The 27577-nt window shown below is 44.5% G+C and overlaps 1 protein-coding gene across 4 annotated transcripts in view; it reads left to right on the forward strand.

Annotated features, from left to right (window-relative positions):
- The first annotated feature begins 1074 nt into the window (after positions 1–1074).
- Slco3a1 (solute carrier organic anion transporter family member 3A1) overlaps positions 1075–27577 on the forward strand; it is a 381072-nt gene continuing 354569 nt past the window's right edge. For all 4 annotated transcript variants that reach the window (XM_078051215.1, XM_078051216.1, XM_078051214.1 and 1 more), the window contains exon 1: positions 1075–1446. In XM_078051215.1, the coding sequence (XP_077907341.1) occupies positions 1267–1446 (180 nt within the window). In that variant the 5' untranslated portion in view covers positions 1075–1266. The remainder of the gene's footprint in view (positions 1447–27577) is intronic.

Consider the following 27577-nt stretch of genomic DNA (forward strand, 5'->3'; position numbering starts at 1 on the left):
AGTCCTTGGTAACACTGAGGATGAGGACTGATGATAAAGAGGGGCTGCTATGGTCAGGCATCCAGGCCAAGGCCTACACAGCCAGGGGAGGGGTGAGGACTAAGGCTGGCCTGTGGCTAACCGCTGCTTCCCTCCTACCTCCTAGTGGGGCTGCTAATTCCTGCAGATGGGTTCCACGCCCTTGGAGGGCCAGACAAGGCCCTCTGCTGGGGTCGCAGAGACCTTGCACTAGCCCAGACATCCTAGCTGGGGGCATGCTGCTCCGAAGGAATTAATGCAAAAACTTCCCTGGTTTGCTTAGCTTCAGTTCCTTTCTCCTCTTTCTGGCTGCAGCCATTTAGGCACGCTCAGTGGCCAGGGAGCAAAGGAGGAGCAGAGGGCCGGAAGGCGGCAGAAGCCTCAAGCAGCTCTGACCTCTGGCATCTTCCCAAGCCCCAGAGCGAAACATCTGTCCTCAGAAATACCCAGGCAGAGGGGAATAGCGCGCGCTAACCCATTCCAAGGCACCCAGTAGCCTTTCTTCCTGGAAACAGCAACTCCTCTCTGGTCTAGCGCCCCGGAGCCTGAACACTAGTTCTAACCCCTGTGGAGGTGCCTTCGCACCCCCATCTCTGGTCCCAGTGCTACTCAGCAGTACCACCCAGTCTCTGCTGCTGCGCCCAAGTGCCCCACAGCGCCATCTAGGGACTGGGTGGCACCTTCCATACTCTGGGGCAGCCCCATCCCCGGCTTTGCTCGGCTAGAACTACCCCCTCCAGTTCTCCCAGCAGCCCGACCCTCTCCGCTTTGACCACCCTTAGCGCCCAAGCCGATCCCCTTTGGCTCCCCAGGGGGGCACCGGCAGCAGGAGCGGCTCAGCCGGGGCACGCAGTGGCGTCCCAGCCCCAGGCCAAAGAGCTGGGGCACAGGGACTGAGGGCAGGCGCGTCCGGCGGGCGAGGGGAAGCGGGCGATGGCAGCGGCGGGCGTCCGCGGGAGACGAGGCGGCGGCGGCGGCGGGCGGCGCGAGGAGCCCTTGTGATTGGCACAGCCCGAGCAGGAGGAGGAGGCGAGGGGAGGGCGGAGGAGGAGGAGGAGGAAGGGGACGAGCGCGGCGGCGGCGGAGGCGAGGAGCCGTGCCTTCCACCTCTCCAGCTTCGGCAGGACGGGGGCGGCCGCCGCGGGCCCGGGGCGGGGACAGCACGCAGCCTCGCGGTACGCACCCCCGCCCGGCAGCGGCCGCGACACCCGGGGTGAGCGGGAACGCGGCGGCGGCGGCGGGGGAAGGATGCAGGGGAAGAAGCCGGGAGGCTCGTCGGGCGGCGGCCGGAGCGGCGAGCTGCAGGGGGACGAGGCGCAGAGGAATAAGAAGAAGAAAAAGAAGGTGTCCTGCTTCTCCAACATCAAGATCTTCCTGGTGTCCGAGTGCGCCCTGATGCTGGCGCAGGGCACGGTGGGCGCCTACCTGGTGAGTCCCCTTGCCAACTCCTCCGCGGACCCCCTTCTCCAGCCCAGATCTCGGGCTACCCCTTGGCCGGAGGAGGTGGCCGCTCGGGCGTCCGGGGGCAGGCGGGCGTGACCTCAGCCCGGCGCGGAGGTTGGTGAGTGGTGCAGAGGCGGCCGCCGGGGGAGCTGCCGGCCGGGGCTGCCGAGCGAGCCGGGAGCGGGCGGGACCGTGGATGCCGGCAGCAGCTAGAGCGCCCAGAGGGGGCAGGGGGTGTCCGGGGTGGAGAGGCGGCGGGCAGGTGGGCGTGAAACCGTTTCCCTACCCCCTTGAAAGCGGAGCCAGATGGTGAGTTCAGGAGCCTCTCTAGAGAAGAAGGCATCGCGGTTTTCAGGTGACCTGCACATGGCAAGAAAAGCCAGTTGGCATCCTGCGTCCTCTACTCTTCCTTACATCGCCTGGAAGAACAAATCCATTATGCATCATTTTCTCCGGGCTGTTTCTGCATCCGCCAATTACGGGGGGGATTTAACAGCTTAGAGTAAAAGGCGCCCAAGTGTAGCCCTGATCTGAGTCTAAGCTATAGGGGGAATATTCCCACCGTATTCCAATAGCCATCTTTCAGCGTCTGGGATAAAGTTACAGTACCTGGAGAGCAGCTGTGAGTTTGTATAGTTCCTGCTACCCACTCTTAAAGCTAAATTACCCACCGTGGTTTCTTCCCAACAAGAGGTTACGTTATTGTACACATTATATATCTGTTTTATTTGCCTCTCTAAAGGGGATACTAATGCTCAAAGGGCCCGTGGGTCCCTAACATCTCAGAGGAAACAGCTTGTAATGACTCAGCACTGTCAAGTAAGTACTTTGTTGTTGTCTCCTTCCCCGCTCAGGTGGTCCCAACTGGAGTTCCAGAGAGTGCACTCTTAGACTTGTCCTATCCAAACAGTAGAAGATTTTTCAGAGTATATAGTGTTAAATCATTACTTGGGTATTGACCTGAAATGGAATCAAATGTCATAGACTTTGAGTGTTAGCAAGTTTGATGGAGATAGAATCGGACAAGATTTTGACTGTTGAATAACCACATCCAGAGATAGAACCATACTGGGTCCTGATGTTATCATTAATCCCTCATTCCTGGCCTTGGGTTAAAGTTAATGAGGGCCAGACACTGGGTGCCTTATAGCATTTATAAACAATCTCCTAAGCCCCCCTGCTGTAAAGGAGACACTAAAGTAGAACTTGGTCTCTGGTGTTGGGTAAAGTCATTTATGTGGTTATGAGGTGGGGGAGGCTACAAACTCAGCTCTATTCCTGGGGCAACAATTTCAGGGCTTTTGAAAATCTAATGCATATCTGTTGACCCTTCTGAGATGAAAGATGTTTAAATCCCTCTCTGTGTCGTGCGCAGCTGTAACTGGTATGCTTTGAGTGAATCCTGGAGCCAACAGTGCATTTCATTTTCTGTTTTATAAAATGCAATCATTTTTGTCAGTAGTTATAATACATAGTTGCAGACGGTACCTGTGGATTTTGGAGGTAGGGGATAACAGTGTTTTGGGGGATCAGTTTATCTGAGCTTCTGTAGGGGGCTGTGTGTGGAGGGGGGGTGAGGGGTGCTGGGGATTGAACCTAGGACCTCACACATGCTCGGTTAGTACTTTCATCTATGAGCTGTGCAACCAGCCCGAGGCACATGTATTATTAAGATGCAAATGCGCATTAGTACAATATATGTGGATCAATACTGTAGCATATATGCAGAGTCCATTGTACCTAACCAGATCTGTGTGTAAAAGGAGGTAAAATTAGTATATCAACAGCTGCCTCCAGTTTTAACAGTTTGCCTTAAACCAACATTGCTCAACAGAGTGCCTTATTTGTATGTGGCAAAACAACACCAACAGAACTTTTCATCCCTGGAGTGATGAAAGCATGGGCATATTATTATTATTTTTGCAATGCTCTAAGGGTTTTAGAAGGAAGTGATGTGGGATGTCAGCCAGATGAATGGCCTAGCTCCATTAGAAAGTTGAGAAAGCAGGGTGCTCCTGGAGTGGAGGACTTCTTGAAGCCAGTCTGGCCCCATGAAATGGGAGGTTGACTTGAATCACAGAACAGGGGGTTGACAGGCCGAGGAGGAATTCAGTCCATCTGGTGGCGGCATCCTGGCACTTCTTGGCTGATGGAAAGCCTGATTGGATGGGGTAATGTAACAGGAGTCAACAGGTGCTCTGCAGAAAGCATACGGAGGCCTAGAAGAGGACAGGCCTAGGAAATTGAACTTATTTTGATCACTAGGACTGGGGCATAAGGTTCTCAGGACTGTGCTTTGCCTGACTGCCCTTGACTTTCTGTGGCCATCTGAACCTCATGAAAATAAATAGGGGTTTGCCAGGGTTGATTGCATCAGCTTGCTATGGGCCTTGTTCTTCTGGGCTACTTCAGAGTTTTCTCTGCATCTGTAATTTGAGAGGCAAACCAAAAAAAAAAAAAAAAAGTATGTTGTTCCTTCAGCCATAGGAGACCTCTTTCTGGATAATTGGAGAATAAGCTAGTGCAGGATGTTTGCAGGAAAAGCAGATTTTTTTCTTTGTAACGGATCATGGTTTCCTGGGAAACCTAAGATGCAGTGTCTATAGGTGACCACACTGGCAGGGTCCATAGGCATGATGTATGTATATGTGGTCTTTACACTGGGAATCAGCTTTCCCTTCTGATTTTCACATATCTGGTGAAGGGCTTGCCAGAGGACATGGCCAATTGTGCTTAATTTCAAAGAGGAGGGTGATTGCAAATGTGAGTCCAGTGCATTATTTCCTATTTGATTCTAAAAGTCAACGCAGCTATCTTATTTTTTCTTCCCAGGTGTCTTTTTTTAAAAAAAAATAATATTGGGAAGTTTCATTTCATTTCTCCCTTTTTCCCTTTTTCTTCTGAATAGATAATTTCCCAGTGTTCTCAGTGTGTCCTCAATGCCACTGATATAGGCTTCCCATCTGCAAAACTGAAGTAGGTAGTTGCCTGGGATTGAGAAACAACTTAGAAAAGCAGGACTTGTGTGTGTTTGTTTCCCTTGAAAACCCACCTAGAGGGAAACTTAGGCAGAACTGTACATGAGAAAGCCAGCAATTGTTAGGCTAGACTGCAGACCTGCAACTTTTTGCCAGAGGTCAGGGCCTTCCAGGGCAGTGCAGAAGGACATTGATCTTGATCTCAGGGATGATATGGATAAGGTGCTATAGACAATGTAAACCCAGTGCAACCTGGATCAGCTGTGTATTTTGAAATCTGTTGCAATTGCAGATGTATTAATTAGAAATCATGCTTCATATAAGCCAACAGTTAGAAGGATGTTCTAACATAGTTAAACTGCCTGGCTGGCCATGAAATAATTTTTTCAAAGTAAGGAATAGAAGCCCATTCAATTTAATATGTCATTGTGCACAGAACAGAGAATGCAATGTGATTTTTTTTTTTTTTTTTGAGTACCAGGGATTGAACTCAAGGGCTCTTGGCTACTGAACCACATCCCCAGCCCTATTTTGTATTTTATTTAGAGACGGAGTCTCAGTGAATTGTTCAGTGCCTTGCTTTTGCTGAGGCTGGCTTTGAACTTATGATCCTCCTGCCTCAGCCTCCCCAGCTTGTGAGATTACAGGCACTACTGTGCTCAGCTGCAGTGTGGTTTTCTTGTACTTGTGTTTCTGCTTTGTGTGCTCCAGTCTGACCTATTTGCAGGATGTAACATCTGTATGAGTCTGGGACTGTTTGGAGGAGGTGCAGGCATATGGGAACTTCATGGAGAGAAAGTAATTTTGTGTGCAGTTTATCTGTGCTTTGTAGGGACCCACTGAGATGTTTCAAGTCATTCACGGAGGGTAGCCTTGCATGGAGAGGGTGTGTATGTTATCAAATTACTGAGAACTAGAGGAGATAAGGATGTGTACAGGAAATTAAAACTGCTGACACCTCTGGGCAGTGACGACTGAGGCTCGCATACAGATGCTTTTGAATTTCTTCAGGATGAAAACTGAAAAAAAGGCCAGTCTAGTCTTTTGGGTGGGGCACCCAGGCAGCTCCTATGAACTGGGGGTGGGTATTTCCCTATTGAGAGTCATGCAAAAGTATGCCTGAGGTTGTGGTGACAAAGTAATGACATAGATGACTGAGTGTGGTAAACGGATCTCCATCTCACCGCTTTATAGTCACTTATTTTTAGGCCTGAGAACATTCAGTGGGCTTGCAATTAAGGGGTGAGGTGGAACGGCTGGATTTGTTATTCTTATTTTTTTTTTCCTCTTCTTTCTAAAGAAGCATCGTTTTGAAGATAGGTTTTTGCATATCGAGCCCAGAGGCAGACAGCTGAGAGACATTTTTAAAGTCCTTGTCAAATTAGTATGATGACTAAGGTAACTGTATTTTACTTAATGAAATTATTTTATACACTTATGGTTACTTGAAGTGACAAATTCGCTGCCATTTGCATAATTACTATATAGCCCTGGGTAGTAAGAAGTAAAATTACTCTGATTTTTTTTTTCTTTCTTACAGCTTGGTTTAGACTGTTTAGCTAATAATCATTAAGGGAAAATATGTATTTCTGAAAATTCCCTTCAACTAACTTTGTGTACATTCCCTTGTTTCTTGGGGGTTTTCACTTGTGTGTTTAACAGTTGAAACTGAATTAGTTGTAAAGGGGGAGATATCTTTCCTGAATATTGTTAACTCTTCCATTTCAGCATTAGATACTTTATAGAAAGGACAAGCAAGGAGCCTGTGCACAGTGGTGCGCCCTTGCTAATCAGTTGCTCAGTATCTACTGCTCCTCGTACCTGCTGCAGGAATGGCCTTACTCAAGGTCACGCTGTGTGGGTTTCCTCTTGCACAGAGTACCCAGGGAACCGCCAGGCAAGGGCAGCTCCAGCAGGAATGTCTTTTGAGTAATTTTACTTATCTAATAGCAAACTTGGAGATGCTGCTTTGTCAGGGACTGGGAAGGAGTCAAAGCAGTGTCACAAGAGCCACGTGGAGGTAGGTGCATTTCATGTGCAAGTGGAGGAGAATCAAACTCCATACTTGCTGTATGATAGTAGCCATACTTCCAGCTCCATGAACACATTTAACTTGCATACATGTCACCACCTGTGTCATTGAATAAGCATGTTCCTATGAAGTAAAGCCCTTGTACTTTCTTCGCTTCTCCCTTGCCTATCTATTCATGTTCTGCACATTGCTATGTGCGTTTTATATATTTACACCTTATTCAGGCCCAGGGTTGCGTACACTGATTATGGTATGCAGTACTTTTTGAAGGTGTGAAGGGACATTTCAGTGGTAATGTTGATTGTACAATTTACACATGGATTTAGAATCCGGTCTCCCTTGAGACCAGTTGGATGTATTTTATTGCTTCTGGGAAATGCCTTTGGTCATCTGTAGGCCAGGAAGATAGTCCCTTGCTCTTTTCATTTATTTTTGTTTTATATTTCTGTTTTTGTACCTACAAAATAGATACTAAGCAGGAAGAAAAGTAGAACCATTGACTTTGATTCATAAGATAAGTGCATTTGATGTGGTTCAAAGACACTTGTATTTTATGTAATCTATGTATTCGTGTCTTAGTGTGAAAATTATTCTTCAATGATTAAAACTCCAAGTTAAAGTTTTAAAACCCCAAAGTGAAAAATGGCAAGTGTCTATGACAACAGTGGCTTGTTGAATGAGTGTCAACAGATCTGGGATTCATTCCTACGTCCTTACCAGCTCTGTGACCTTAGGCTGGTCACTTAACTTCTCTGTGCCTCACTTTTTTTCATTTTAGAACTAAGATTATAACAGTGATACTGTGATGATTCACTGAGTTAAGTACACATGCTTGGAATACCTTCTGGCACATACTGAATATCCTATAAATTCTAGCTATTATTCTTAATAATATGGCCATACCTATTCACCACAAACATAAAAATGACAGGACCCAATTGATGAGAAATAAAATTATTTCAACCAAGCATTGCTTTTGGTTTAGTGAATTGCCCAGTCAAGTAGCTTCCTAATCTTGTCTTGGGAGATTAAAAAGTTTTTAAAATCCAGAAATAAGCAAAGCACCAGTTGCTAATTCTCTTTATTCCCTTATTAGGAATGCAGCAATCTATTTCATCTTAAAGATGGTAAGACAAGTGCAGTGGGTGAGGAGCCCCCTACAGCAATGGTTATTAATGTTGATCCTTTACAGTTGGTGGTACTTGAAGGTGAATAGATCAGGGACTGGCAAACATGGCTGGGAGGAGCAGGTGTGCTGACAGCAGACTTGCTTTGGGAAGTCCTTGATATTATCACTCTAGGCTGAGGCTGAAGGCAGGTGGTAAGCAGCTGAGGGTGAAAAAGAGTATCAGACATAGATTCACGAGATCTCCTTGGCTCTCCAACTTATCTGCTCCTGGTGACTTGACTTACCTGAGCCTCAGTATCCTCCTCTGAAAAAAATGGGGATAGAGATAGAGCTTCCGTTTTAAGTGGTTGAAAGGTTGAAGTAAATGGGCACGTGATAGAGTACTTCCCATGGGGTGCGGTATTCAGCAGTTGCTTGAACAGCAATGACATAGTACCCACAGGAGTCCCTCTCTGGGACCTGAGGATTTGGGACGTTTGTGTGTGGCCTGGGTTTCTGTTTAGCGAGTTGGCGATCCAGGGAGCTTGCTCCGCTACTTACGTGGAGATTAGGCTGAATGGCTACTTGGGGGGAGCCTGAGGTGTTGGGAGGGGGAGGACCAAGGGACATATGCTGTGGACATATGCTGCCCCCCCAGGCAGCCTTGTTTCAGACACACGACCTCAGCTCAGCCCTGGTTGCCCTGGAAGGCTCCTGTCTGGCACTCATCCACTGCCTTCACCTGGAGTCCCCTTGCAAGCACATTGGTGAGCATCTTTCCCGTCTTGGTCATTTTTTGTTTCTCAAAAGTAGAGTAGAGGAGCTCTTGATACAGTCTGTTTCTATCCTGTGGCGTTATCCCTTGGGCTTATGGCTCATGGCGATTGTTAAGGTCACAGCTTCTGCACACCACCACTGTCCCTCCATCTGTAGTTTTATTTTTTTATTATATAAATGAAATTGTAGATGGACACAATACCTTTCATTTATTTATTTATTTCTACGTGGTGCTGAAGATCAAACCCAGTGCCTCACAACGTGCCAGGCAAGCGCTCTACCACTGAGCTACAGCCCCAGACCCTGTCTGTGGTTTTAGAAGCAGCCTTCTTGCCCCCAGTCTGGTAGAACCCATCCTTGGGAAGAAAGAGGATGAACTGGACTCTTGGCGAATCAGGTTGCAGTAGATAGATATCAGGTGAGTTTCAGATTCCCATTCAGATGCCATAGGTTTCTTGAGAAAGCATGTACCTCCGGAGGACCCCAGCGCTCCCCAACCCTGCTGACTCCATGGTGATATCACTGAGGAAGGAACCCAGTCGAAAGCACTGGGTCTTGCACAGCTCTAGCTGTGGAGGGAGCCAGCCCAGGAGCCTTCCGCTGGGCTTTCCAGTGACAGCACAGAGAGCAGAAACATTCCCTGGGCTCTGGGCAGGATCTCGGCAGCTGGCCACTCCTGACTTCCTTATTTCAGTTCTTCTTTGTGGCTTTGAGTTGAGCCCCTCTGAAAAGGGAAGCCTTGCTGACTGAGGACCTAGAGGCTCACATCTTTATAGAAGCAGCGTAACCAGCCCAGCTGTTTTCTCAAGTAATGGGACATCCTTCTTCAAACTCAGAATAGCTGTCGAACCATCTAGGATATGGAAGTTGGTGAATAGAATTTTCCTGGACTTCAACAAACGGCACATCATTCCTCCCCAGTGAAGGCATATTGAATATATTTAAAAGCAAATGGCAGCGGGAGCTGACTGGCCCCCTTTCTTAGTGGGACAGACAGGTGTGAGCCCACCTTCCCCCTTTGCCTCCAAGGCTTCTTCCATAAGTGCCTGCCATTCCTCTTCAGTCCTCTGCCGGCCTGTGATCTCCCAGGTGGCATTTTATGTTACCTGGTAAAGGACTCAGAGGTAGTAGTGATTGTAATTATGAATCTTGTTTTCTTATCATGGGTTTTTGTTAAAATCTTTGCCATGAACCCTTTGAAAACCCTGGGAATAAGCTACGACCACAAAACCATTCAAGTGGGAAGTAGTGTCATTGTCATGTCCCTAGGGTGTGGCAGAAGGACGAAGACCCAGGAGTTCATCCTTGTGCCATTACATCAGATCCATCAAAACTCTGGAACATGCCTTCATGTGTATCAGTCCATCCACCCATCCAAGCAAACTTTGACTCTCCAGATGATAACCCAGCTGTCCAGGTAGCCTTTGACATTCTTATTTTTTTTAGTGGTGGTTACCAGACATTGAACTTAGGGGTACTCAACCACGGAACCACATCCCCAGCCCTATTTTGTATTTTATTTAGAGACAGAGTCTCAGTGAATTGCTAAGTACCTCGCTTTTGCTGAGGCTGGCTCTGAACTCGCGATCCTCCTGCCTCAGCCTCCTGAGCTGCTGGGATTACAGGCGTGCACCATCAGGCCCAGTTTGATACTCTGCTTTGATAGGTCTAAAGTGAGCTGTGGTTTTCAGCATATAGCCCTGGGGAAAGAATAAAAGAGCTGGCAAGCTACTCCCTATATCACTGCACAAACAGCTACAGGAACTCCAGGAAGGAGGAAATGATTATTGTTATGCTGCCTTCTGCACCTGTGAGGTTGGTGTAGGGAGAACACAGTCATGATGGTGATTCTCAATTAAAGACTATTGTACAGTAGTCACAGGGAATGATATTGTCTTTTCCCCTTTTGGAAAAGGCTTATGTAAAATAGGCTTCTCTAATTGTTGGATTTTCGCAATCTCCCATCTTCTGCTGAGGAGAATGAGAAATTACCACCTTGAATATAAGCAAGTTGGGATTGGAGAGCTGCCCTTGACTGATTATATAAGCTTTAAAATACTGCACCTGAAATCTTATATTTACTAAGAATTTTCTTAATGAAGATGAAAATTTCTAAGCAGCGTGGACCCATATGTTTTTCTTATGTAAGATTCAATTATTGTGATCCAACCTGTAAAATAAAGAGTGATGCTGATTAGTTAATCTCCTGGTTGGCTTTTTGGGTCAGAGCATTGTTTGAAGTAGGTCCACAGAGTCACCAATAGCTATTCCCCTGGAACAGGGTTGGCCACAGCTTCAGCACCAGCTCTCTGCCTCTCAGGGTTGCACAGGCTCCTTCTGGGCTTGGGGTTACTCTGGCTCCCATGTGACAGAGTCCAGGCCACTCTTAAAAGTCATCTTCAGATATTGGTCATTAAATTCAGTGGTATGTCTGCAAGTACAACCACCTTTGATTATGATAGATTCTCTGCTTTTGACCATTTCATTTCCCAACCACTGCTGTGCTGACACTTAATCTGCTATGTCTGTGGGACACATTGGCTCCCTGGTCTCACCTGCATGTGCTCAGTGTGGCACATTGCCCTGTCCTCTTCGCAAAGCTATGCAAGTGGAAGTTCCATGCACACTACTCCAGCGAGTTTGATTTCCAGCCCAACTCCTTAAATGTAGGCAAGGAACCTGTTGTTTTGAACAGGGTAAGAAATGGGGGTGGAGCCCTTAAAGAGAGCTAGCTGTGTAAAGATAGATATAAAAGAGTTTCAGACAAGCCTCTCTTGTCCTTTGGCACAAAATTTAGGGCAAGACTCCTGATCTGTTATATGGCTTGTTCTGTTGCCTCCCCAGTGCCGGTAAATACTTATGTGGGTTGGGAGTTTTAACATGCCAGCAACACAATTTCTCAGCCAGCCAAAGAGAGGATATCTTTTGGAAACAAACAAATAACACCTCCCCCCACCCCCCATAAATTATCACCTTCCCTTTACCTTTGCCAAGCCCTGGAGATGCATATAAATAGATTAAAACATCAGCAAGCAACTTTGCAGCTTTGCATCTTGCAGTTGATGGGAGCAGGTGGGCAGCTTTGCCTTGCTGCGTTTGGGCTGGGAGTGGTACTCAGAGCCAACGGCCTTTGAGCTAAATCTAAGTGCAGTCCCTTTCATTCCAGAGATGCACAGGTGGAACCGATTTTCCCATAGACTTGTTATCTCTGTGACCCAAGCTTGTCCTTATTCTGGTATTGGGAGATATGTCTTGGGCCTTTTTTAAAAATAGTTTTTTAAAAATTAATTTCCATGGATGTACATGATGGTGAGATTCACTGTGGTATAATCATGTATGTACGGAAAGTTATGTCAAATTAGTTCCACTCTTTCCTTTTTCAGTCCCCTTCCCTTTCCTTCATTCCCTCTGTTCTACTCCACTGGCCTTTTAATCTCATCTCTCCTTATCCTCAGGGAAACATTTGAACTTTGGACCTTTCATTTTTGGGGGGATTAGTTTATTAGCATGTTAGTCTCCAGATCCATCCATTTACCAGCAAATGTCAGAAAGTCATTCTTTTTTATGGCTAGGGAATATTCCATTGTGTATATATACCACATTTTCTTTATCCATTCGTCTATTGAAGGGCACTTAGCTATTGTGAATTGTGCTGCTATAAACATTGATGTGGCTGCATCACTGTAGTATGCTGATTTTAAGCCTTTGGAAATATACCAAGGAGTGGGATAGCTAGATCATATGGCGGTTCCATTCCTAGTTTTTTGAGGAATTTCCATACTGCTTTCCATAGTGGTTGTACCAGTTTGCAGTCCCACAAACAATATATGACTATACCCTTTTCTCTACATCTTCACCCTCTGTGGAGGTTTTTCATTCCTGGATTCAACCAATCTCCAAACAAAATATTTGAAAAAAGAATTGCAACTGTATTGAACATGTACAGACTTTTTAATTTTCTTGTTATTATTTCCTAGACAATAATGTATAACTATTTACATTGCAGTAAGCAAGTAATCTAGAGATGATTTTAAATGTATGAGAAAATGTATTAAGGTCATATGCAAATACTATATATATATATATTTTTTTTTTTGGTGGTACTAGGGATCAAACTCAGGCTGCTTGCATACTTCTGTGTCTTTTTATATTAGGGATTATAACATCTGCAGATTTTGGTATCAGATGGGGATGTTAGAACCAATCCTTCAGGGACACTGAAGGATGAAAGTTTAACATTGTAAAATATCTGCATTTGTTGCTTTCATTTTAGGCAAAATCAGGGCACAGAATTAACACTTACCCAAATGTGCTGCATCACCCTCCAGAGCCAGCCTACATTAGCTGGCAGGTGTGAGCAGGTAAGCAGTCAGGAAATGGAGATAGTGGTGTTTTAATTTCAGAAATAATGATTATAAACATACATAAGTAAATACAGATTGCGCATCCCTGATTCAAAAGTTCAAATCTGAAAACTTCCAAAATCTGAAATCTTGTATGTGTCAATATGACAGCAAGAGTGGAAAGTTCCGCAACCGCTCACGTGTATGACAGGTTACAGGATGCTGGCACACAAAAAGTACTGTATGAAATGACCTTCAGATTGTGTGCATAAGGTGTAAATGAAAGAAATGAATTTTGTGTTTAGACTTTGAGTTCCATTCTCTGTGTGTTATGTATACTCCAAAGCATCTAAAAAAAATCCCAAATCTGAAAATACCGCTTGTCCTAAGCATTTTGGATAAAGGATATTCAACCTGTATTGTTCTGATGGATGCTGAAAACATCGTTATTACTCTCACTGTCTTTTAAAAAATAGACTTCATATTTTCTAATAGGCACCGTAGGCTATCCTTTAATCTAGTGAACAGATAAAAAAAAACATGTTTGTATTTATTTGCCTTTAGACACTTTGGAGTTAATTGGGGAAAGCATTTGTTTTTAAAAACAGAAACAGCAATTAAAAATAACTCAAGGGCATGTGGCACCTCAGGCTATCAGCAAGACTCTTCAGTATGACAAGTGAAACATTTTAGATCCCCAAAGAGGAGCGGGACTGTGCTTGCCTTGAGGTGTGTTTGTTACCTTTGTGGCTACTTTTCCTTTTGTGCCAAGTAAACCAAACTCTGGTGGTCACAGGTGGTGGGCCCAGTTCTATCACCTCCTGGTTGTTCATTTATTCTCTTCTGGGGTCCTTCTGCTGGGCCCGACCCCCTCAGCATCATGCTTCACCAACCCTGGGGGCATGGCACTGTCAGATGGGTGGGGATTGGGGAGGATACTGGTCATGCCAGGTAGACCTGTTGTACCAGGCTTCTACCATGGGCTGTATCAGTTTCTGTCCCAGTTCTTTTCTCTGCTCCCCTGTCCTTATTCCCTGGGCATAGCAGCTATGTTTGTGGCTTTCTGCAGGTCTTCAGGATCCAGGTGCACCTTTTACCATGACTGCCTGTTCATTTTTGCCTATCTGGACTGGAGCTGAGTTCTGTTGTGCTTTATGTGGGAGAAGTGGGGGAGCAGAAGTGAACTCCATGTTTTATTTAAACCTTTCCTTTTGTAGAGTTTATAGGATAATAGGGTCCTTCTGTAACATTTTTAGTGCCTCAGATGTTGGATCAAAATTAGGTTATATATTCTCACATATATCTACATTCATATGCATATCTATATCTGTATCTATACATTAAAGAAAAAGGAATTTATAGCTTATTGTTATAGTTTGGATGTGAAGTGTCCCCCAAAAGCTCACATGTGAGACAGTGCAAGAAGGCTCAGAGGAGAAATGATTGGGTTGTGAGAGTCTTAACCCAATCAGTGAATTAATCCCCTGATAGGGATTAACTAAGTGGTGACTGAAGTGTTGGGGTGTGGCTGGAGGAGTTGGGATTTAGGGTGTGGCTTTGGGTATCTATTTGTATCTGGCAAGAGGAGTTTCTCTTTCTGACCATCACGTAAGCCGCTCCCCTCTGCCACACTCTTCCACGGTGATATTCAGCCTCACCTGAATCCTGAGGAAAGGTGCTGGCCTTCTGTGGACTGAGACCTCTGAGACCAGGAACCTTAAATAAACCTTTCCTCCTCCACAGCTGTTCTGGTTGGATCCTTTAGTCACAGCAGCGAAAAACCTGACTAAAACTTATCCTTTGATGGAGAGGTGGAAGTGGAGCTGGGGATGGGAGGGTGGATGAGTATAGATGGGATTCTCTGGGCCCTTTTGAAGGAAAGAGCCAGGTATATTAGCTTCCTAGAGCTGCTGTAATAAATTCCCACAAACTGGGTGGCTTTAAAACGGCAGATTTATTTTCTCACTGCCCTGGAGGCTGGAAGTTGAAAGCAACGTATCTCTGGCTCATGTTTCTTCCACGACCTTGAGTAGAATCCTTCCCTGCCTCTTCCCAGCTCCTGATGGTGACCAGTGGCCCTCCGTGTCCTTGGCTTGAACCTGTGTCAGGGTGATCTCTGCCTGTTGTCATGTGGCCTTTCCTCCTGTGTTTCTCTCGGAAGGGCACCAGTCATAATGGGCTAGGGCTCGCTCAAATACCTTCATTTTAACTTGCTTACATCTTCTGAGACCATGTTTCCAAATAAGGTCACGTTCACAGGTACCAGGAGTTAGGACTTCAGTGTATCTTTTTCTAAGGGGTAAGAGTGGCACACTTCAGCATATAATTCCAGCAGGAAGAAAGAAAACAAGCGAAGGACCCTTAACTGGTCTGAGGGTACAAAGAAAACTAAGGCAAACTCTCAGTCCCTCTTAAGGGTTTTGGGCTATTGGTAAGAGAGTTCTTCAGCCAGGAAGCTTGGTCTTTGAAGAAATACTGTCCCGTGACAGCTCTTGTTTTCTTTTTATAAAAAATGTAACCATGCTTCTCTGGGGTGGAGGTGTCTGGGCCATGGGATGACCCTGTTTGAATTGAGTAGCTCTGAACCTTTCCTTTCTTCTTTGTGGACCTAGCTGAATGTAGGGTTTCCCCTCCATCATCAGACTAAGGAGAATACATATAAAACATGCTAGACATATCTGTGGGTAAGCCTTCTGACTATGTATATTTACTCTCTGTGGATATGTGTATGTACATGAGTTCTTGCAGGGTTCCTTAGCAGAAGCGACATTTGATAAAATTTCTAGTGGCCTTTGTGTCCTCCCTGAAGCCCTGTCCAATTCAGTGAGATCAAAAGAGACTGATTTGTGCCAGCCAGTCTCAGATTTGGCCAGGTAGGCATTGCAGGAACACTGTCCCATGACAATCCTTGTTTTCTTTCTATAAAAAAAATGTAACCACGCTTCCATTGTATTAGGACCAGATATCTGCATTCTAATTTCGTGCATCTTTGTGTTTTTAGGGGAAGGGTAGGAGTGGTATGATGCTCAGACTTTCTCAGCATAGACTCCTTTAAAAAAAAAAAATTGTTAGCTTGCTCTCTGCCAAACTCATTAACTTTGACAAGTTCCTTAAGTGCTGCAAGCATACAGTTGAATAAGGCCTGTGCTTGGCCCTCATGGAGTTTGTGTATCCTAATGGGGAAGACGTCATGTTTATGAGGTTTTCATTAATGATTCATTCATTAGAATATTTTAGGTCCTGGGCGGGGCAGGGGCTGAGCCCTCTTGGAGCCTTGCATCTGGGTCAGCTTTTACCCAGGACAGTGTGGTGTCTAATAATATATGCAAAATGTTGGGCTCATGTGAGAGGTACTGTTGGAGATGGGCCTGGTGAATGGGGGGGGGATGTTTATGGTTAAAGACTTTGAGATAATTCTCTCAACATTGCTTGGGGTAGATCCAAGATGTCAGGAGTAGAGCTGGTAAGACGCTGGCTGGGGACAGCCCTCAGAGATGGGTGGGGGTGGGAAGATGACATTGAAGAAGGTTTGGGCTGGAAACTCAGGGCCATAGCCACACAGTGGCATGTCAGAGCTGGCATTCTGGAGTCTCTCCTCCAGTTAGCAGCGCGGGGGCTGTTGGCACCTGTCTTGGCAATGCTTCTATCTCTCCAGCTCCCAGCTTTGAAGTGGTGTGGTAAAATGCTGCTGGAAGTCGGCCGGGAGAAGATAGCTCTATCCAGGGCATGCTCAGACCCAGCAGCCATGACTTCAGCGTGTGGTGTGGCCAAGAGGCTGAATGAAGGCCTTCAGCTGTCCTGGAACAGTGTGCTCACCAGGAGGAGGGGGAGTTCTAGGATTCCTTGTATAGACTCCTGGCCTCAAGGACATGATGACACCTCTGCATATAAAAATGCATTGAAACACTCTTTTGAATTATCTACACATTAGATTTCTGCAAGATGAGCTAAATTTAGGAAAGGCCCTATTGCATTTGTCTGTTTTTTTTTTTTTTTAAACACTTTAGCTTGGCCCTGAATGTATCAGTTCTGGATAACTTTAAAGCTAGTTATAGAACAAACTGTGTTCACACAGAGGAAATGTCTCTCAAACAAAAAGTGGGCGTGCAGTTTACAGTTTAAAAATTGGAAGGAGGCCATTCAAACTTCCCCTCCTGTTCTCCTTGAAAACTTGGCAAACTGGCTGAGAGGGGGGTACTCCTCCTTGGAATGTATAGTCCTTAGGACCAGAAAGAGAAGCTGGCCTGCAAGCAGAGCTGACAGACTATTGGGTAATCTAGGAACTGGAGGCTGGGAGGAGGTTTCTTAAGGTGGTTTTCCATCAGCTCTAGGCCTGTGTAGCAGGGTATCTTAATCTTACTATAATAAAATACCTGAGGTTGGATAATTTATAAGGTAAAGAGGCTTACTTAGCTTGTGATTCTGACAGCCATAAAGTCCAAATAGCATGGTATCAGCATTTGGTGAAGGTCTCCATGATTGCATAATAGGGTAAAGAAGGGGAGAGGACACATCCACATGCAAAAGGACCAAGTACATGGGATGACTTTGCTTATGACTAGTTCTCACAGGAAGTCACCTAGTCCTGTGATAGCTGCATTAATCCCCTTTGAGCACGGGGCCTCATGATCCCGTCCCTTCTCACTAGGCCCCTACTTCTTATAGGTCCCCACTACCTTTGAATACCAGCACGTTGGGGACCAAATTTCAACAAATGAATGTTTGGGGAACAAATTCCATTTGAGCCAAGTAAAGAGCACGTGGAGTGAGACCAGGAAGCATTCCCCTCATCCACAGGCCGGGAGCCCACAAGCATCAAGTGTGTATCGTACGGACATGCGGCTTGGCTCCGCACTGTCCTGAACTTCAAGTTCATGCTAGTGGCTTCCTTCCTTAACATAAAGATGTTACTGTTTTCATATTACAAAGGAATGTATGTATTGCTGACAATTTGAAAAATACAGATGAGTATCGAAAGATGATTAAAAATAGCCCATCATCCCAAGAACCTGGCATCAGATGTCAACATTTTGGCCTGTGTCCTTTCAGTCTTTCTGTTGACTGCATTTATATACTTCCAGGACCAGAGTGGGGAACATAGAGACTTTGAGGCCTTAGAAGTTCATGCCTGCTGTTATTAGTTATGTGTGGCTTCTGGACAAATTATAGTTTCCCTCTTTAATTTTCAACTTCCTCCTCTCTAAGATCGGAATGTATTTATATTTACTTCAGGTGATTTTATGAATACTAAATGAGATAAGCCACCCAAAATACCTATTAGCCCAGGCCTCTCAGCAGCATGTGTTGCTATTGTGGTTTTTAAAAATATAATAATAAAATTGGATCTCAGTACACAGTCTATTTAGGAACCTCTTCGTTCTCCGAGACCATTATGAATATTTTCCTGGGCCATCAAGATATTTTCTGGACATGGTTTCAAGGAAAACTGACCATATTGTTTTTAATAAACATAACACATATTCATTATGGAATAATATGCAGGTGAAAAATATTTTAAGAAATTCCATATCCTCCATTCAGAAATAATCATGAGCCATACTGGGGTTTTGAGGCTTGGTAAGTAGTCACTGTTTCTTCTCTGCCCTTAACGTAACCTTTTCCTGATTAAGAATCAGTTGGGGCTGGGTGGGGTGGTATATGCCTATAATCTTAGTGGCTTGGGAGACTGAGGCAGGAGGATCGTGAGTTCAAAGCCAGCCTCAGCAAAAGTGATACTCTTAGCAATTCAGTAAGACCCTATCTCTAAATACAATACTAAAAGATAGCAAAAATAGGGCTTGAGATGTGCTCAATGGTCAAGTGCCCCAGACTTCAATCCTGAGTACAAAAAAAAAAAAAATTGTATGGAGAAGTTTGGAGTTTGGATTGGAAAACTCAGTTTGCACTTTGCTCACAGAATAAAACTCAGAACTGTAGGTCCTTAGTCCCTGCAGGTGTGCACCTGCCTTCCGGAGGAGCAGAGAATATGCACACCAGGGGACTGTTTACCGGAGAGGACAGGAAGTTAGGGCAAGCCTTCCTTCTCCCTTACAGTGCTACCTCTTGGGAGAGTTGCCAGGAGGACCTGATCGAGGAACTCAGAAATGCACATGGCTTTTCTAGAAGGTTCCTCTAGTGTGGCTCAAGGTATGAACTTGGGGAAGAAGAAGGGATAGGTCCCCCTTGTCATTACTGTTAGGAGTGCAGATGTCCCTTGTTTGCAGTGGAGTCACACTGGATAAACCCATGCTAGGCTGAAAATATCCTAAATCAACAATTCATTTAAGGGTAACTTCTCTTGAGTCATTGCTCACCCTGTGGGAATTCTGTTTCTTTTTACACTTGAATAAATCTTACTCTTACACTCAAAAAACAAAAATGCATTTAATACACTTAACCCACCGGCACCTCACATGTACTCAGAACACTTACATGAGCCTACAGTCGGGCAGAATTGTCTAACACAAAGCGTACTTTATAAAGTATTGAATATTTCATGTACTTTACTGAATATTGTACTGAAAGTGAAAAAACAGGGTGGTTGCATAGTTGTACCTTCATATCATCATGAGGTTGAAAAATCAAGTGGAACCCTTGAAAGTTGGGGACCAGGTGTATTTCATTTTGGAGTTCTTTTTAGTCTCACGAATGGAACAATGGTTGGCTGGTTAGATATAATTTTTAAGGTATATATTCTTGCTTGGGCTTGGTGATGTATACCTGTAATCCCAGCTAAGGCAGGAGGATCATAAATTCAAGGCTAGCCTCAGCAACTTAGTGAGACTCTGTCTCAAAACAAGAAAAAAAAAAGGGGGGGGGGAATTAGAAAAAATGGAGTACAGGGAATGTAGCTCAGTGGTAAATGGCAGAGTGCCCCTGAGTTCATTCCCTAGTACTGGGGGGAAAAATTAGAAAACTTCCTTCAAAAAGAGTTAAAATTACTATCTTTGGCCCTTGGATGTTGCTATGGATTTTTTTTTCTGCCTTTATGGATTATTTGCCTATACATTAGATGTCTGAAGAATCCTTTTCAAAGATTTGATCTGTCAGTTAATCCTAATATATATTACCGCTGTATGATATATGCCATAGTTTTGGAATGTGATATATTCTTTCAATGATCAATTTTTTATTTTAGAATTTTCTTCTGTTGTCTCTTGGAACACTTTCTGGGTTCCCTGCTTTAAGGACACCGATTTTCTGTATCTTGGAAAGTCTATGAACTCCATTGTGTCACTTTTGCTTTTATTACTTTGATCCTTTGTTTTTTTTAATCTATATTCATATTTGATTTTAGGTTTCCCCTGGTCAGTAAATTGATTTTAAGTCATTTTTCTTTAGTTCTCTGTGGATTCTCTTTCATGAGTTCATTTTCTAATGTTGAAGTGAGTTCCCAGTTTCTTTCCTTCAGGTCTGCACACTTCTTCTTTTAAACGTTGCCTTTGAGTTCTCCATGGATTGAACACACATTCTTATTCAATTTGGTGGCTCAGAGATCTGTTGGGAGGAATCTTTCCCTTCTTGATTTATGTTTTCTTTTCAACAGGGATCTTTGACTTTGATGCAGTATTGTTTTCTTGTTTTTTTCTCTAGGAGTTTTTGTTTGTGGATGCTCTTGACTTGCTGTTGAGTCACTTTATTCTTGCTCCAAGTAGTCAGCGAGGATCTTTGTTGTTTTAGGTGTGTGTGAGTTTTGACTTGAAGGCTTTTTGTTTTTTTCCTCCTTTATGACCAAGCTGGTGTTTTCTTTCTGTGTGCACCTTCTGTAGCCTGAGAGTGCCCGGGGCTGGCTAAGCTGCTGTAGGTGGGGTGCTGGGTGCTGGGTGCTGGGTAGCCTCGACTAGGAGAAGTGGCTTTTGCTTCTGGGATCTTGTCAAGGTCCTGTGAAGTGGGCTTGGCCTTCCTAAGTGTGGACACAGGCTGTGTACCCTCCAGCAGTGTTCTCTGCTCTCCAGTCAGCCCTGGGCTAAACCATGTGGTTCTAGAGCCTTCGCTTCCTTCCAGCAGGGGTAGTCAGCAAGGTGGTCCCTGGTGTCCTTGTCTCCCCAGAGGGTGCATGAAAGAAGAAGGGATATATGTGTTTCCCCTGTGTTTGGTGATGTTAATGAAAACCTTCAGGATTTTAGTTTTTCATTCACTGTTCTATCTTCTTTAGGCTGGATGTGGGGCTATGAGCCTTGGCACACTGTGCCACCAGTCTGCCTTTACCTCCCTGGGTAGGCGTTATTCTTTCTTTTTTTTTTTTTTTTTTTTTGTACTGGGTGTTGAACCCAGGTCCTTGTGCATGCTAGGCAAGCGCTCTACCATGAGCTGCATTCCCACCCTGGTGGGCATTTTTAAAACTTTATGACATTGGGTTGTACACATTTTCTTCTCCTTTACCTTCTTCTTGCTGGTAATTATTTTATTTCTGCTTTAAACATTTTCTTTTTCAGTTTTTGGATTTTTTTTTTAAATGGAAGCTTAACTTTACAGTTTTAATTGGAAAGTGTCTAGCACCATTGAAAGAAGATTAATACTCCACTGTATTCCCTTATATTCCAACCCCCATTTCTTTGAGGGTAGGTTGCTTACAGTTTTGATTGCTGGTATAAATGGTTTCCTCAATTCGTTTAATTGTTTTCCTTTCCGGAATTATTAAAGGGGATGATGAAATTAAAGAGGATGGCCACAAAAGAGGAAGGAGTCAAAATGGAACTGTCTGCAGAAGGGGAATTGATATTTTTTGAGTTGCACTAGGAAGGTCATAAATGGTCTGATTCAGTTCCCATATAAATCGTGTAAAGTAATTGTCACTCCAGGTTAGGCATCCCTGATTATAAAATCCAAAGTCTGAAGTGCTTTGAAATCTGAAATGCGGCCCAAATCGGGAACATTTTGGGCACAGACGTGAGGCCACAAGTGGGAAATTCCACACCTGGCCTCAGGTGTGACAGGTCGGTCAAAATGCAAGTGCACTAAATTGTATAAAATTACCTTCAGGCTGTGTGTTCAACAACACCAACACATATCATGTTTAGATTTGGTCCCATCCTCAACATGTCTCATTATATACACGCAAATAATCCAAAATCATGGAAAATCCAAAGACATTTCTGGGCCCAAGCATTTCAGATAAAAGAGACATTCAGCCTGTATTTCTATTTTACACATGAACAAATGAGAACCCATAGGTGATAAAGAACTTGCTCAGCCAATGTTTGTTCCTGTGTTCTTTTGTCCTGTATTACTCTAAAGTCTCTTGCTCAGAGAATGAAAAAAAATTGCAGCTGAATTCAATGTTTTTAAGCATGTTGAGTGTTCTGATATTACTACTTGTGAGAGGACAGTGTTCCCCTTTTAAGAGGAGGAAATCTCTAATGAGCACGGAACAGGACTTCACTGGGGTGAGAGCATAGTCCGTGGCCATCTGTCTGTCTCCTCCAGTTGGGCATGCTCTGGAAATGAACTTTTACACATTCCACAGCAGATCACAGGTCCCTGCAGTCACCTGTGTGTTCAGCCTCACTTGCGTTCTTGATCTCAACAGCTAGCCACTCAAAACTCAAAAACAAGGGCCGTTATGTAATAATTCTGCCCTCATAACCTCCACCAAATTATAGGGCTCCAGGAGCCAGTGGAGCAGGTCTCTCTCAGTGATATTTACTTTCTCACCAAATGGGCACTTTTCAAACTTTTAGTCCACAATTATGTTTATCTCACTCACAAAAACATTCTACAGATTACTAACACTTTGATATTTATTTAAAGACTTATGAAGGGGACTGTGGGTCTCAGTTTTCCCAGAAACCAAAATGAGTTCAATATCATCTGACCTTTGTGGAGCGTTTAGTGGATTTCAAAGCGTCATGAATTATGTCATTTCAGACTTCCTACAATCCTGGGAGAAAAAATCGGGGCGTTTTCACTCCACTTTTATTTTTGATTCTGTTATAGCTTCTCCAAAAACAAAAACAAAGTAGAAATTATAGTACTATGGACACCCATGTCCTTACCACTTGGGATTGAATCACAGTTAAGATCTGTCATACTTGATTCATATGTACACACCTGCGCACACGTGTGCACATACACATACACACATTACCTGTGTATATATAGATCCAAACCAACCAGACCATGCTATGTGAAAGGGACATGCCCTCTCTTATAGGTGACAAGCAATCTGGGTTAGCAGGATTTCAACAGATGAGGCAGTTGCTGAAATCCCGAGTAGGCACTGACTGACCTACCAATATCAACAGTTTCCACCCCTGACCGCACGTTGCTCTGTGCCTGGCCCTGGAGGAAGTACTCACCACACATCATTTGGCACTTCAGACACCTCAGTGCTGTGTCTTGGGTAGCTCAGCATTGAGGACCCAGCTATAGTTCTGTTACCAAGTCACTCTGTAGGCCTGGCTCCTCCTGCGTCCCTTGTTTACTTTTGCTCTGTGGATTGTAGTCTGTCCCTTGGGCTCGGTGGCCTGATGTCAGCACTGTCTTTCCAGTTTACTGTGTCCACAGGATAAAAACTTGGCTTTGGAGCAAGTCAGCCTGGATTCCAGTGCCGGCATTTCCTGTCCCACGAGACTCTGTTGATCTGTCACCCTTCGGTTTCCTCATCTGTAGCTTGGGAATGATGAAAGTACCTGTCGCAGAGGATTTTCCTCAGTGGGAAATGAGTCACCACAGGTGAAGTGCCTACTACAGGACAGGACAGGTTGTGTGATAAGCATCAGCTTATCTGTTGTTCTTATCAGTCTCTGTCATTCCTCCTGGGTCCAGGAGACAGCTCCTCAGGCCCTCTTGGCTATGAGGGGTTTGCTGTTATCCACGGTGCAGAAGCACTGGGGTAACTGGAAACCAGTGGCAAACATGGAACAGTGGGGGTGGTTCTAGAGCAGAGGTACCAACTACAGCCTGTTGTCTGTCTGTGTAGATCAAGTTTTACTGGAACGTAGCCATGCTGATCCACTTATCTGTTATTATGGTCTGACAGAGACCATGTGGCCTGAAAATAATCTGACCTGCAAAGCCCAGAATATCCTTTGTCTGGTCGTTTAGAGAACAAGTCTGCTGTGCCCTGCTCTTGAGTCTGAAAGAGTTGTGATCTCAGACCTGTTGGCCCCAGCTCCCCAGATAAGACGCTGCCTTCTGTTAAATCTCTGCCTTCCGCTTTCTTTTCCCAGGTGGCGTTTCTCAGCATGCCCAGTCTTTTCTGGACAGAGCCAAGGATAGGCTCCTTTCTCTGGGCATGCCCTTCTGCAGGTTCTCGACTGGCTGGCAAAATGAAAGGCACACCTGGGCTCTTGGGGGGGCTTTCAGTGTGACCCTGAAGGCTCCCATGCTGGAGCTCCTCTGGGGACTTGTGGGCCTCTCCTCCCCACCAGCTCACTGAGCAGCCTGCTGTGTTTTGCACAGTATCTTCCAGATGGCCTTGTAGGTTTCTCCTTGCACCCCTCTCTCTGTCCTCATGGACGTGGTCTGTGGTAGAGGCATGTGCTGTGGACCATGGGGCCTTCCCCCTGCTCATGTTGCTGGGCTGTGAGCCCCAACGACATCAGCTAATTATAGATATTTTGCTTTTGCCAATAGGTTTGGGGTCCTGCTGTTTGACCCAAATGGATTGGATTCAAGTCCACCGAATGAGAAACCTCATTTCCCTAAGTTCCTTCTGCAGGTGGATGGAAACAGACCTCTTTCCTAAAGTCATTCTCTATTATGGGCAGCTTCTGTTATTTATTTCCTGATCTCTAAAAGAGTTTTTATTGATCAGAGGCATTAAATTTAATTGTGATGTGGAAGAATCTTTTCCTTTACTTTATGTCATTGTAACCACTTAAATAACTGTTTAGTCTTTCATTTAATTTGGTGAGAAGCCTCTAAAAATGATGACAGCTCCCCTGGTCTTTATTTATTTATTTATTTATTAAATACCAGGCGTCGGGCTCCCGGTCTCTTCTTTCTCTTACCCTTCAACCTTTTTAAGATGTTTGTAGTCTTTGACGCGACTTTATTGATTCAAGACCTATTTATCCAACTTCTGTGATTTGCTGGGCACTCCCCCAAATATTGGGGAGGTGGCCTATCAAAATGCATCCTCCTCTGTGAAGGGGCTTCTGCTGCAGGACTTTGCTTATGACATCAGAGCAATGGCGGACGTTCTGGAGAGAGGGAGTGTGGGTGGCTGAATGTAAAGAGTCCCTTGGTGGAGATGGGAAGGCCCTGAAGAATGGAGGAGAAACTGCAGAGGGGATGTGTTCTCTCAAAGGAAGAGGGGTGACGCCCCAGGGAAAGAGGGAAGGAAGATGGCCTCATCAGATCCAAGTTTTAAGCAGGTAAGGGAAGACCTTGAATTCTAGGCAAAAAAGATTTCATACTGGTTTTGGCTAAAAGCCATGTGACCTGTAGAAGGTGATGTTTTGAAGCAATTTCAAGACGACTGTAGTTTGAATCTTGAGCGTCTCCTAAGCCCATGTGTAGAAGTCTAGGTCCCCAGCTTGGTGCTGTTGGGAGAGGAAGGGCTCAGTGGGAGGTTGTCGGGTCTTAGGGATATTCCCTTGCAGGAGATTTTGGGACTCTAGTCTCTTCCTTTTTCAAAATTTTGTTCGCAGCCACAAGGTGAGCGGGTTTGCTCTACCATGGGCTTCTGACCATAGTGGGCTGGCTTACCACACCCCCCAAAGCAGCCCCAATGATGAATGGAAACCTCCAAAACTGAGCCCAAACAAACCTTTTATCTTTATAAGTTAATTATCTCAGGTGTTTGTTGTAGTGACAGAAAACTGACTAATACAAGTCCAATGCAGCCAGAAGGAAGGGAAGAAGTTAATGGATGGAGCCATCATACTAGACTTCCATTCCCTAGGTGCACAGAGAGAGTTCTGTGAAAAGGATAGCTTCTCAGTGCTTTCCAGAAAGTGATGCTGAACATGAATTCACAAAATTGACAAATGAGGCAAAATCCAGCATCCTAGAAATTAAACTACCTCCATGTGCCATGCATATTTGAAGGTCTTGGTTGTACCCAAATGCCATCAGAGGAAATTATCCCATTGCTGTTCACAGAACAGGATGTCATCTCTGGCCTTCTAAAAATATTGACTCCCATAGCACAGAGACTAAATGATGAGACTACCCAAAGCTTTTGTTTGGTGCATAGACAATGTTGAAAATGACATTTTGACAGGGATGGATCAGCATTCCCACACCACTCTGTTATGTTGAAATTGGATCCTAGTTTTGTGTCAAACCAACCAGATCCATTACCTCCCAGCTACCATCCTTACAACTGAAAAAGTGTGGAGTTTTACACCGAGATTTTAAAAAAAATCTTCATTCACAGACATATAAACAATGAAATGCTTGCAGTAGCTGTGAAAGTGGCTTCATGGAAAGGGGACTTATGCTTAAAGAGAAAAATGTTACATTTTATAGAGATTTTACTTTTTCTTACATTTAGGGAATAGGAATTGGTCTGCTTCTCTCTCTCCAAGTTTGACCCATTTCTCTCTTGTAAGCGTTTGTATTCCTGGTTTGCAAATACTTCTAAAATAGCTATGCTCAGGCACACTCACAACATAGCTAGAAACACGTGAGTTTTGAAAATCAGCCTGTGATCCACACCTCTGCTTTTGAGCATGCTTTTCTCCACATGTCAATTCTTAGGTGGGAGGACACTGAATTGGGCAGCCCTCCTTGCACGGGCAATCCTGTAATTTGATAGGCCATTGTTCTATAGCATATCTGTTAGCATAAGGGTTCTACTAAAATATTTATTGCTTATCCCTGAGCCAGCGCCCATAATGCAGGTACATTCTGCATTACTACTTACACTTTGATGTGCTTAGTTTCTATCACTTATTTTGTCTGCCTTTTTTTTTTTAAAGTCACCATCTGCATTTTCCACTTTGAAGTGCATTAGTTACTATGGAAACATTGATGTCATTGGTGGGGGTGAGGGTTAGTAACATCTACAAGGACGGTATAAAATCATTTAATGGTTTGAAATTTATACGGCACTTGGGAGAATTTACGAGTGTGTTTGAGGGAGTGGTGTGCTTCTACAATTGTAGCTAGCATTGATGTGTACCACATGAAACTAAAGTCAACATTTGTGTGGTTTTTAGGATGCAAACAAAAACTATGGATGAAAATTAAGAAGAAAATACAAAGGAGAGAAAAAGGATGATCAGGGAGCCATACAATTGTTCCAGCTAAACATCAAAATCAGTTTTGGGCAGGTGGGCTCCTGGTTACCACAGATGTATAGATGTCCAGCTGTAGGTAAACTAAGGGTTCACTTTCCCCCAATAGAAATGCTATTCAAGGTTAGGTATTTGGCTTGCTGAATGCAGCTTGGAAGCTGGGCAGTGGTAGCTCAATTCCAATGTGCAGCCAACTCTTAACAAGATCCCTGAAGAATTGCTGATAAGACTTCGGATGGAGATTTTATGTGACTACATCGGGCTGCAAAGGTAGTGCATTTGGTCTTGTGAAGGTGCCAGGGTCTCTTTAATAAGAAGCTCAGGGCCCTGTACAGGATGTCTGAAAGAAGCAGGCTGGCCTCCCCCTTTCACTGGGTCTCTTCAGAGGAAATAGGTGCTCTGGATGGGAAGATATGCTGCTCACTCTACACACACACTTCACTGTGTATTTCTTTCTTTCCTGAATTTTTCATTTTTTTATTTTGAGGTAATTGCAGGTCCATATGCAAGTGTAGAAAAAAACTAGAGCGTACCTGTTTACCCTTTACTCGGTCTCCCCCAGAGATTACATCTTGCAAAACTATAGCACACCACCACCATCAGGAAATGACAGTGATACAGCCTGCCAAGGATTTCCTCAGTTTTACAGTAGCCGTCCTCATTTGTGTGCATGAGTATTTGGTTCTTTG

Source organism: Ictidomys tridecemlineatus, chromosome 5 (assembly GCF_052094955.1).
Source record: "Ictidomys tridecemlineatus isolate mIctTri1 chromosome 5, mIctTri1.hap1, whole genome shotgun sequence".
NCBI lineage: Eukaryota > Metazoa > Chordata > Mammalia > Rodentia > Sciuridae > Ictidomys > Ictidomys tridecemlineatus.